This window comes from Lolium rigidum, chromosome 6 (genome assembly GCF_022539505.1).
Source record: "Lolium rigidum isolate FL_2022 chromosome 6, APGP_CSIRO_Lrig_0.1, whole genome shotgun sequence".
Lineage (NCBI taxonomy): Eukaryota > Viridiplantae > Streptophyta > Magnoliopsida > Poales > Poaceae > Lolium > Lolium rigidum.
In genome coordinates this window covers 131,415,906-131,428,242 of record NC_061513.1, presented here as the reverse complement: position 1 = coordinate 131,428,242, position 12,337 = coordinate 131,415,906, and the positions used below count along the sequence as shown (strand labels likewise).

General features: G+C 41.2%; 1 protein-coding gene and 2 non-coding genes across 6 annotated transcripts; all 3 read left to right on the top strand.

Annotated features, from left to right (window-relative positions):
- The first annotated feature begins 5,992 nt into the window (after positions 1 to 5,992).
- Positions 5,993 to 11,202, top strand: LOC124660613 (serine/threonine-protein kinase PRP4 homolog). 4 transcript variants are annotated; one of them, XM_047198441.1, is made up of 4 exons: positions 5,993 to 6,428; positions 7,187 to 7,329; positions 7,752 to 8,549; positions 9,765 to 11,202. In XM_047198441.1, exons 1-4 carry the CDS (start codon positions 6,128 to 6,130, stop codon positions 11,094 to 11,096), a joined length of 2,574 nt encoding a protein of 857 aa, XP_047054397.1. In that variant the 5' UTR covers positions 5,993 to 6,127; the 3' UTR covers positions 11,097 to 11,202. The 4 variants fall into 4 exon arrangements, with proteins under 4 accessions (XP_047054397.1, XP_047054400.1, XP_047054398.1 ...); XM_047198444.1 differs by lacking the exon at positions 5,993 to 6,428 and adding an exon at positions 7,485 to 7,564 and having other exon boundaries at positions 7,215 to 7,329; positions 9,765 to 11,201; XM_047198442.1 differs by lacking the exons at positions 5,993 to 6,428; positions 7,187 to 7,329 and adding an exon at positions 7,364 to 7,564 and having other exon boundaries at positions 9,765 to 11,201.
- Positions 9,127 to 9,190, top strand: LOC124668869. The gene has a single exon (XR_006991938.1). It is a non-coding gene; the product is annotated as a small nucleolar RNA snoR101 (small nucleolar RNA).
- LOC124668867 lies at positions 9,434 to 9,497 on the top strand. Its single transcript, XR_006991936.1, has one exon. It is a non-coding gene; the product is annotated as a small nucleolar RNA snoR101 (small nucleolar RNA).
- Positions 11,203 to 12,337: the final 1,135 nt, after the last annotated feature.

Below are 12,337 nucleotides of genomic sequence, written 5' to 3'. Positions count from 1 at the left end.
ATTGCCCAACTGTAATTTGTTTACCCAATATGCTATTTCTTATGGGAGAGACACCTCTAGTGAGCTGTGGACCCCGGTCCATTCTTTTACATCGAATACAATCTCTTGCAATACTTGTTTCTACTGTTCTCTGCAAACAATCATCATCCAGACTATACATCTAATCCTTTGTTACAGCAAGCCGGTGAGATTGACAACCTCACTGTTTCGTTGGGGCAAAGTACTTTGTTTTTGTTGTGCAGGTTCCACGTTGGCGCCGGAATCCCTGGTGTTGCGCCGCACTACACTCCGTCACCAACAACCTTCAACGTGCTTCTTGACTCCTACTGGTTCGATAAACCTTGGTTTCTTACTGAGGGAAAACTTCCTGCTGTACGACATCATACCTTCCTCTTGGGGTTCCCAACGGACGAGTGCTTTACCGTCACAAGGAAGCTACGACTCCTACGTCAACAGCAACTATTACCACCACTAGTAATGCTAATGCTCCACATGTTGCTGCACCTCCTACTATCAATGGTAAAATTGGTGTTGGCAATGTTTCTACTCCTAATGCAAAGCGAACAAAGCTGCTCAGCACTGCTAAAGCTGCTTGAAACTGCTCGTGATAAAACTGCTGAAATTTTTTCCAACATTGGGGACAATGATCCCATTGCCTTAGATTATAATGGTTTGGATTTTAATGATTGTCATATCTCTGAAGTTATAAAGTTCTTACAAAAACTTGCTAAGTGCCCTAATGCTAGTGTTATAAATTTGGCTTTCACGAAACATATTACAAATGCTCTCATAAAAGCTAGAGAAGAGAAATTAGAACGCGAAACTTCTATTCCTAGGAAGCTAGAGGATGGTTGGGAGCCCATCATTAAGATGAAGGTCAATGACTTTGGTTGTAATGCTTTATGTGATCTTGGTGCAAGTATTTCGTTATGCCTAAGAAAATTTATGATATGCTTGACTTGCCACCATTGAAAAATTGTTATTTGGATGTTAATCTTGTTGATAATGCTATAAAGAAACCTTTGGGGAGAGTTGATAATGTTCGCATTACCGTTAACAATAACCTTGTCCCCGTTGATTTTGTTGTCTTGGATATTGAATGCAATGCATCTTGTCCCATTATATTGGGAAGACCTTTTCTTCGAACTGTTGGTGCTACCATTGATATGAAGAAAGGTAATATTAAATATCAATTTCCTCTCAAGAAAGGTATGGAACACTTCCCTAGAAAGAGAATGAAGTTACCTTTTGATTCTATTATTAGAACAAATTATGATGTTGATGCTTCATCTCTTGATAACACTTGATACACACTTTCTGCGCCTAGCTGAAAGGCGTTAAAGAAAAGCGCTTATGGGAGACAACCCATATTTTTACTACAGTACTTTTGTTTTATATTTGAGTCTTGAAAGTTGTTTACTACTGTAGCAAACTCTCCTTATCTTAGTTTAATTGCATTGTTGTGGCAAGTAAAGTCTCTAATAGAAGTATGATACTAGATTTGGATGACTGCGCAGAAACAGTTTTCTTTGCTGTCACGAATCTGGGTCTAATTCTCTGTAGGAAACTCAGAAAATTATGCCAATTTACGTGAGTGATCCTCAGATATGTACGCAACTTTCATTAGTTTTAAGTTTTCTCATCTGAGCAAGTCTGGTGCCTGTTAAAAATCCGTCTTTACGAACTGTTCTGTTTTGACAGATTCTGCCTTTTATTTTGCATTGCCTGTTTTGTCATGCTTGATGGATTTCTTTATTCCATTGACTTTCAGTAGCTTTGTGCAATGTCCAGAAGTATAAAGAATGATTGTGTCACCTCTGAATATGTGAATTTTAATTGTGCACTAACCCTCTAATGAGTTGCTTTGAGTTTGGTGTGGAGAAAGTTTTCAAGGATCAAGAGAGGAGGATGATATACAATATGATCAAGGAGAGTGAAAGCTCTAAACTTGGGGATGCCCCGGTGGTTCACCCCTGCATATATCAAGAAGACTCAAACGTCTAAGCTTGGGGATGCCCAAGGCATCCCCTTCTTCATCGACAACATTATCAGGTTCCTCTAGTGAAACTATATTTTTATTCCGTCACATCTTATGTACTTTGCTTGGAACGTCTATTTGTTTTTGTTTTTATTTTGTTTGAATAAAGTTGGATCCTAGCATTCATTGTGTGGGAGAGATACACGCTCCGCTGTTGCATATGGACACATATGTCCTTAGCTTTACTCATAGTATTCATGGCGAAAGTTTCTTCTTCGTTAAATTGTTATATGGTTGGAATTGGAAAATGATATATGTGGTAATTGGTATAATATCTTGGATAATGTGATACTTGGCAATTGTTGTGATCATGTTTAAGCTCTTGCATCATATACTTTGCACTTATTAATGAAGAAATACATAGAGCATGCTAAAATCTGATTTGCATGTTTGGTCTCTCTAAGGTCTAGATAATTTCTAGTATTGAGTTTGAACAACAAGGAAGACGGTATAGAGTCTTATAATGTTTACAATATGTCTTTTATGTGAGTTTTGTCTGTCTTGGTTCATCCTTGTGTTTGTTTCAAATAACCTTGCTTGCCTAAACCTTGTATCGAGAGGGAATACTTCTCATGCATCCAAAATCCTTGAGCCAACCACTATGCCATTTGTGTCCACCATACCTACCTACCACATGGTATTTCTCCGCCATTCCAAAGTAAATTGCTTGAATGCTACCTTTAAAATTTCCATTCTTTACCTTTACAATATATAGCTCATGGGACAAATAGCTTAAAAACTATTGTGGTATTGAATATGTACTTATGCACTTTATCTCTTATTAAGTTGCTTGTTGTGCGATAACCATGTTTCGGGGACGCCATCAATTACTCTTTTGTTGAATATCATGTGAGTTGCTATGCATGTCCGTCTTGTACGAAGTAAAGGCGATCTACCACTTTATGGTTAGAGCATGCATATTGTTAGAGAAGAACATTGGGCCGCTAACTAAAGCCATGAATCATGGTGGAAGTTTCAGTTTTGGACATATATCCTCAATCTCATATGAGAACACTAATTATTGCTACATGTTTATGCATTAAAGAGGAGTCCATTATCTGTTGTCCATGTTGTCCCGGTATGAATGTCTAAGTTGAGAATAATCAAAAGCGAGAAATCCAAAATGCGAGCTTTCTCCTTAGACCTTTGTACAGGCAACATGGAGGTACCCCATTGTGACACTTGGTTAAAACATGTGTATTGCGATGATCCGGTAGTCCAAGCTAATTAGGACAAGGTGCGGGCACTATTAGTATACTATGCATGAGGCTTGCAACTTGTAAGATATAATTTACATAATACATGTGCTTTATTACTACCGTTGACAAAATTGTTTCTTGTTTTCAAAATAAAAGCTTTAGCACAAATATAGCAATCGATGCTTTCCTCTTTGAAGGACCTTTCTTTTACTTTTATGTTGAGTCAGTTCACCTATTTCTCTCCACCTCAATAAGCAAACACTTGTGTGAACTGTGCATTGATTTCTACATACTTGCATATTGCACTTGTTATATTACTTTACATTGACAATATCCATGAGATATACATGTTACAAGTTGAAAGCAACCGCTGAAACTTTATCTTCCTTTGTGTTGCTTCAATACCTTTACTTTGAATTATTGCTTTATGAGTTAACTCTTATGCAAGACTTATTGATGCTTGTCTTTAATTACTATTCATGAAAAGTTTTTGCTTTATGATTCAGTTGTTTACTCATGTCATTTACCATTGTTTCGATCGCTGCATTCATTACATGTGTTTACAATAGTATGATCAAGATTATTTTGGTAGCATTGTCACTAAGAAATTATCTTTGTTATCGTTTACCTACTCGGGACGAGTAGGAACTAAGCTTGGGGATGCTTGATACGTCTCCAACGTATCTATAATTTCTTATGTTCCATGCTACTTTTATGATGATACTCACATGTTTTATACACATTATATGTCATTATTATGCATTTTCCGGCACTAACCTATTAACGAGATGTCGAAGAGCCGATTGCTTGTTTTCTGCTGTTTTTGGTTCCAGAAATCCTAGTAAGGAAATATTCTCGGAATTGGACGAAATCAAAGCCCAGGGTCCTATTTTCACACGAAGCTTCCAGAAGACCGAGGGGGGAAAGGAATTGGGGCCACGAGGCGCCGCCACAACAGGGCGGCGCGGCCTAGGTCTTGGCCGCGCGGCCCTGGCGTGTGGGGCCCTCATGTGGCCCCCGCGTTGCCCTTCCGCCTACTTAAAGCCTTCGTCGAGAAACCCCCGCATGCGAGAGCCACGATACGGAAAACCTTATCGAGACGCCGCCGCCGCCAATCCCATCTCGGGGGATTCGGGAGATCGCCTCCGGCACCCCTGCCGGAGAGGGAATCATCTCCCGGAGGACTCTACACCGCCATGGTCGCCTCCGGATTGATGTGTGAGTAGTTCACCCCTGGACTATGGGTCCATAGCAGTAGCTAGATGGTTGTCTTCTCCTCATTGTGCTATCATTGTCTGATCTTGTGAGCTGCCTATCATGATCAAGATCATCTATCTGTAAAGCTACATGTGCATTTGTTGGGATCCGATGAATAGAGAATACTATGTTATGTTGATTATCAATATATTGTCTATGTGTTGTTTATGATCTTGCATGCTCTCCGTTACTAGTAGATGCTTTGGCTAAGTTGATGCTTGTAACTACAAGAGGGAGTATTTATGCTCGATAGTGGGTTCATGTCTCCGTGAATGCGGGGAGTGACAAGAACCCCTAAGGTTATGGATGTGCTGTTGCCACTAGGGATAAAACATTGATGCTATGTCCGAGGATGTAGTTATTGATTACATTACGCACCATACTTAATGGAATTGTCTGTTGCTTGCAACTTAATACCGGAAGGGGTTCGGATGATAACCTGAAAGTGGACTTTTTAGGCATAGATGCATGCTGGATAGCGGTCTATGTACTTTGTCGTAATGCCCAATTGAATCCCACAATACTCATCATGTCATGTATGTGCATTGTCATGCTCTCTTTATTTGTCAATTGCGTAACCTGTAATTTGTTTACCCAATATGCTATATTTCTTATGGGAGAGACACCTCTAGTGAATCGTGGACCCCGGTCCATTCTTTTACATCGAATACAATCTCATTGCAATACTGTTTCTACTGTTTTCTGCAAACAATCATCATCCACACTATACATCTAATCCTTTGTTACAGCAAGCCGGTGAGATTGACAACCTCACTGTTTCGTTGGGGTAAAGTAGTTTGGTTGTGTTGTGCAGGTTCCACGTTGGCGCCGGAATCTCTGGTGTTGCGCCGCACTACATCTCGTCGCCATCAACCTTTAACGTGCTTCTTGGCTCCTACTGGTTCGATAAACCTTGGTTTCTTTCTGAGGGAAAACTTGCTACTGTGCAACATACCTTCCGCTTGGGGTTTCCAACGAACGTGTGTGTTACACGCCATCAACGGCTACCGGCCGTTCCAGCACTTGTGAGTGTTTTCAAACTACAGGAGAGGAAAACTGAGGAAAAATTAAAATACTAGAGAAACTAAGTATAACTAAGAAGCTGAGGGCACGGAAATAGAAATTCCTAGTCTAAATGGTTTCCGGTAAGCCGATCGGTCGACTGAAAACCGACCGAGTCACGTACCTGAAAATGGTTCAAAACGCGTGTCATTTCTGAAAATTATAAAATTATAAAAAATTTGCCCTCTCGTGTCAGACCACAGTCCGCTTCTGCATGTACTCGGGTGTCTCGATTTTTTTTTTGGTGAAAAAGGTCTGAGATAGAAGTCACGGCCCACTCTGCGAGGCGACTCAGAAACCGGTTATTTGAAGCCCGGATTCTGAGCTGGGCCGGGCCGGGCTGGGCTGCCATCATTTTCGGGATCGTTATTGGTTAGCTACCTACGAGGAGCAATTCACAACAAGATTTTCTCTCGCAAACGCCCGGGGTAAAAACTGAACCTCTTTGGCTTGTACTCCCATCGAAACCCTAGAAGACGAGCACTCCATCTAATCTAGTCTAGTCTAGCTCCCAAAGTGCGGCAGCGCCGCCGACCGGAGGCGAAGGCAGCGGCAGCCGTAAGCCTCGCCCATGGATCTGGAGATTGTGGGGCGGCACGCCTTGCTCTTCGACGACGACGCGGCGGCGGAGGTCGTCAACTCCGGCGGTTCCCTCGTCCCCTGGTCCGCCGCTGGCGCGACCAATCTCCTCCTTGACCGCCACGACGTCAGGCACCTCCTTGACCGCGTCCCTCCTCGGCCAAGCCGCGCCTACTCTGCGGCCCTCCTCTCCGTCCCCTCCCCCGACGGCGTGTCCGAGGCCGAGCTTGACCGCGAGCGCTTCCTCGATCTCCACGCAGCCGACGACGGCACCGTAGAAGGTCCCTTTTCAGGTATAATATATAAATCCTCTACTCTCTGTCCTTATGTTGTATACTCCGTTAATCTCTAGTAGTCATTAGCTGTTTCCTTACCATTTTAATGTAATCGGACGCCGTTAGCTCGAGTCTGAAATCACGAATCATCGTACTTTGTAGATTCCGGGGACCAAATATTATTTTCCATGTATCCACACTTCTGTCTGTCTAGGGTGTGACAGAGTTGATCTGTGTGAGCTCAAGTTAGGTTGCCTGGGATCCAGTTGGAGTATAAAGTTGGATCTCATACACTATGATGCTGAGATCTCTGTGAATTTTTTTATGTGAAATGCTAAGAACTTAATAAACTCGATGATATCTTGCTATTGGTTGGTTATAGGCTTGTAGCAAAGCTATTAATATCATATTTTGCTATTGGTTGGTTTAAGGCTTGTAGCAAAGCACCTGTACTGCGTACCACATAGATTAGCAACAGGAGTAAGTATAGGATGTGCAGTTATACCTAATGAAACTGGCACATGTGGCAAAGCTAGTGGTGCTAGTTGAACCCATGTTATATTTCCCATCATATGTTTTGTAAGTTTGCAGGGAGGATGCTTGATTTTATTTGATGAGCATCTTTAGTCTGTTCAAGTAAGGAACCTTCTTCGTTTTTTTCCAGAGATGTATCTTTGGATAATTGGATCTGCACTTCTTTGTCTCCACACAAATTTACTTTCTGCTCCTTGATTATTGTATAACAATACTCAAGCTGGGATCTTTTCTGTATGCAGGAAATGGGACTGATACTGGGCAGTCTGGTTATAACGCCGTCCCTTTCTCATATGGCGGGTCTGCTGGTTCAGACGATCCAAATGATTCAGTCTCGTTTTATCGCCCACCTTTTATTGTGCCAGAAAGCTTGTTGAATAAGCTGGTGAGTATGCAAAGTCTAACTGTCTGCTCAACCTGTACTCGTTCTGTCAAATTATTTTTCCACTTTATTATACATTATTATTAATCTTCTCTGTTGATCCAGCAATAATCGTCCAAGATGCATATGTTCTTCTAAGCATTAAATGTCTGTTTCAGATGGTTGGAGCAGAGATGAAGTTCCTACTAGTGATGCACATTGTTTCCTTATGATCTATCTTGACGTAAGGAATAGGCAGGTGGGATTAGAGTGATATAAATGGTACATGTAACAAAAGAAGAGAAAACTGCAATGGGATAGCTGTTCTTAACTTTTATGATGTACCAGCTCTATATTAGTTCAGTTGTGTTTATATCATACGGCTGCACTTTTATGATCTCAGACCATTACTGACACAATCTTGTTTCCGTATTTTTTAATTGCAGCCTCCCTCTGAGAAGGTGCATCAGATAATTGCAAGAACTGCTTTATTTGTCAGCGAGCATGGCGGACAATCAGAGATTGTGCTAAGGGTGAAGCAAGGAAGTAACCCAACATTTGGATTCTTGATGCCTGACCATCACCTCCACAGCTACTTCCGGTACATTGTTGATCATCCTCAGCTGTTGAAAGATGGCTCAGACCCTGACACCAACAAAGGCAACAAAATGGTTATGAGTGAGAATGAGCAGGCCACTCCATCAAGCGGAGCTTTATCATTGCTTGGAGCTGTCTATGAGTCTGGAGATGAGGATGAAGATGTGCTTCCAGCTAGTTCGAAAAGCACTGATTCTGGAAATGACGCTGTTTTACATGAGAAAGGCCACAAAGGTGCTTCCCATATACATGACAAGGAGATGAAAAAAGAACCGACAGTAACAGAAGAAGCTTTGACTGCAGACAAGGATAAACCTATTTTTACTAAGAAGAACCCAGCAATTACCGGAAACAGCATAACTGCTGCTCACCGGGAAAAGGTCAAAGGTGCCATGGCGGCGTTGGCCACTTCTACCAAGTCTGAGAACTCTAAATTAAGTGTATCTGACACAAAAGAGGTGATCCTGGAACCACCATCGTTTATGAAGGGCACAGTGGAGAAAATTGTTGAGTTCATTCTCAGGAACGGGAAGGAGTTTGAAGAAAAGCTCATTGCGCAAGACAAGATGACAGGGAGGTTTCCATTTCTTCTGCCCAATAATCCATATCACTCTTACTATCTCAAGATTCTCCAAGAAACCCAAGAGGTAACTTGAATCACACTTAAGCTATGCTTTAAGATATGATTTGCGTACTTTTCCCCTTTCTGTCGTTTTTGGTAGAACTCTGTTTTTAGATGTTTTTTTCAGATAGTTTAATTGGGCTAAACAGTTCCAATTTGTATTCCTTTCTACTCCATGGACTAAACAATTGGGATCTTTTATTTGACTAAACTTTTGTTAGGTATTCATACCTTCTATTTCTTTATGAATGGAGTGTTTAGTCATTCACCTTTTGTTTAAACCATAGTGAACTGTGAGCTACTGGACATGGTTACTTAAAATTGCAGCAAGTCAGCAGCCACCGAAGTTGTAATGACATAAATATAAGCTTTGGCCTAATGTCTTCAGCTGTTGACTCAAATTCGGCCGGCTCAGTTCACTAACTTAGTAATATGTTTTGTTAAATTATTTTTCTGGATGACTCCCTTTTGTCGGGTAGGCTTTGTGTTTCATCTCTGAGATGAAAAATCTTGCAGAGTGGTAATTACGTACCTGTTTTTGGACCTCTTGTTGCCTTCATACCAGATTTTTGCCTGTTTTCTCTTTCTTAAGTGCGCATGATGTCTTACACTTGATCTCTGAACTTCAGGTAAGTTCATGTGGACAGCAAATCAATCCCTGATGCACAATTTACTTTTTTTCTTGTTTTGATGAAGTCAGTTCACAATTTTTTGAATCGTGTATATGATTTCACTAACATCAAGTTTTTCGTTTCGGTAACTTTTGGTTTGATTGTTTTTTTATACATGCTGTGTTTTATTGTCCCTTTCAAAATGTACACCAGTGGGTGTTAATGGATATTCATCGTATATATGCTTATGGCCTGTTTATGCCAAGATTTTTTCCCGTTGTTCTTAAATGCACATGATGTCTTACACTTGATCTCTGAACTTCAGGTAAGTTCTTATGTGGACAACATAAATCGCTGATGCACTATCTTTTCCCTCGACTATTGTTGATATCTCTAGCCAAGTCCTAAAGCATTTGGTTTAATTATATCACTTCACTATGTTTTCTGTTGCGTATAGGCATCATTTATGGAAGGTTTTCCTCTTATTTATTTATTTATTTTATTTTATTTTATTACTTTGGACTCTTAGTAGTGGAGTTGTTTCTGAACTTTTTTTGAGGCATATTGTGGCCCATCCACTAATGCCAATTCTAACTGCACTTCACCGTGTTCCCTGAATTACTTTGCAGTCCAAGTCCCGTGGTGGTTCTTCAGAGCGCAAAGATAGAAGGAGTTCTTCGGAGCGCAGAGACAGGAGAAGTTCTTCAGAGCACAGAGACAGGAGGAGTTCTTCAGAGCGCAAAGACAGTGGCCATGAGAAGGAAGTGACCAGAAGCAAGGGGTGTGGAAGTGCTAACAAGGACTCAAGTGCTTCTGATAGAAGCTCTGCAGAGCCATCAGAGAAGCAACTTAATGAGAAGGGCAAATTCCAGTTGGTCATTGGTGGTGCCAAGAAGGAACCTCCTCGGAAGGTTACTGCAGATGAAGCTGCTGCTATTGTTATGGCTGCTACTCGTGGACTAGGCTCTATGGATCCTCAATCTAACACGCGAAAAGACACGCGTGACATTGGCCATATACAGGATCCAGGTGAAGTGTCCAAACCTGTCTCAAGTAGTGAGGTTTGCACTTCACTCACAAGTAGTGGTCAGGTAAAAAAGGAAGGTATTGGAATCATTGATGATGATTGGATTTCAAATACGATCGCCAAAGCTGTTGCTGTTGCCGCCTCTAAAGAGGCTGATTCTTCTGAAGCTTCGATGACAAATGCACAGAAGCTGAAGGCTGAGAGGCTTCGGCGTGCAAGGATGTTTACTGCAATTATTAAGGGTGGAGGCAACAAGGGTGATCCGGTGACAAGTAATCCAGTTGATGAATCTGCAAAGGTCTCTCCTGCTATCCTCCCTGGACCTGATACAAAAGCTTTGGCTACCGAACGGGAAGGTAGCTCTGTGCCTTCTGAGCGTGAAGATTCAAATATGAAGAAGCAGGAGAAAGACTCTGATGATGAACAAAACAAGGCACGTAAGTATCGGAAGCATCGCCCAGAATCCAATGAGGACATAGATGATTTGGATGAGGAAATCTACAAACCCTCAAGGAAGAGGCATCGTTCAAGAGGGCACAGTACGGATGCACACAAACATAAGCAGAGGCATCACTCCAAGGATAGGGAGTATATGCATCAAAGACACAGTTATAGTTCTTCAGAAGATGAGCGTCGCAGTTCCAAGTCAAGGCATCGGCATAGGCATGACCATTACTATGCTGAAGATGACGAGCATCGCAGCTCGCATAGGCACCGGAGGAACCATGGCTCTGGTTCCAAAAGGAAACACAAGAACGACCATGATCCCGTTGAACAAAGTCTTGGCCATGCTGAACCCTCCCAAAGCACGTCAGAGCAGAAGTATGGATTAGAGCAACCCCCTGGTGATACTGCTCAATCTTCCAATGCATCAACTGAGGTTCCAGATGAGCTGAAAGCAAAAATTAGAGCGATGTTATTAGAGACACTGTAATATATTGCGCGATGCAATGCACTACCACTGTTTTTATTACTATATACTGGTGTTATCTTTTCAGCGTCATATTTATTACTATTCAGCTTATATTTCAAACATGTCTGTCTCCTTAAAATATCCCATTGGAGTGGTTTATGCATCTTTGACTTGGTAGTTGCGAACGACTCTACCCGTGAACTTCTGATGCTCTCGGAGATTAACTTCCACTATTCAGGATTTCAGGAGTTTTGTTCTATAGATGAGTGGATTTGAATTGAATACGTGCGGAAGATATGTGTCAGGAGGAGATTGGGGAGTAAGGTATACACCTGTGTGACAAAGTGTAAAACTTTTTCCAAAGAAAATTTTGTACCCTTCATATATACTTCCTCTTTTTGTAGATATAAAGCCGTATAGTACTTGAAAGTTGTACTCGACGGAGGAGCTAAATATACCGACGACAGACAGAGCCTGAGTTCTGTTATGTCAAGATTGTTTTTCTTACAAATATGCGAAAGCATATTTAACTGGAAATCAATGTTACTTGTCCGTGAATTCGGGACTAGAAGGCAAAGTTATGAGTTGTTACCATCTTAAACTTGGGGGATATCTGTTTCTCTTAGAACTCCGTATAAACATGGTTGTTTGTGCGTAAGCTAACGACTAGTAAAAATGCCCGTGCGTTGCACCGGAAAAAGAATAATAATATTTTGGATGAAAAATTAATGTGACATTGTAATTCTACCCTCATTTTTTCTGTTGTCTCCTCTAATAGAACATGAATGGCGATGTCCCTTCTCTAAGAATAAAATTTAAGACCTACTCCCGATGTGTAAAAGTAAGTATCTTAACTTTTCCTAATTACGGATGTATTTACAACTAAAATTATATCTAGATACGTTCCAATTTAGACAAAAAATAAATCACTTACTTTTGATCGGAGGTACCGTGTGCTAGTCAGTTAAGTGCACAAGATTGCAACAGCCGATAAAAAGGGCAATCAAAATAGGGCATTATTATATTTAGTGCAGCACACAGGAAGGAAAATGCATGGTTAGGTAAACTATAAGATGGCTGAATGTCTGATAAACAGACAAAGATGTGATTTTTTATGAAGAGCGTAAACTCTGAATGAAGGACAAACTTTCTCGATACATAGATCGGCTAACAGGCATATGGGCTGTAGTCACTCTTCGTCGGAAATTTAGCTTCATTATTCATCCATCTATTTACTCCAATGAAGCAGTCATAGCTCGCAG

Excerpts from the sequence above, each read along its gene's own strand:
- LOC124660613 (XM_047198441.1), top strand. The coding sequence starts at position 6,128 with ATGGATCTGGAGATTGTGGGGCGGCACGCCTTGCTCTTCGACGACGAC. Across the intron at positions 6,429-7,186 it reads CGTAGAAGGTCCCTTTTCAG|GAAATGGGACTGATACTGGG; the intron begins GTATAATATATA and ends TTCTGTATGCAG. Across the intron at positions 8,550-9,764 it reads TTCTCCAAGAAACCCAAGAG|TCCAAGTCCCGTGGTGGTTC; the intron begins GTAACTTGAATC and ends ATTACTTTGCAG.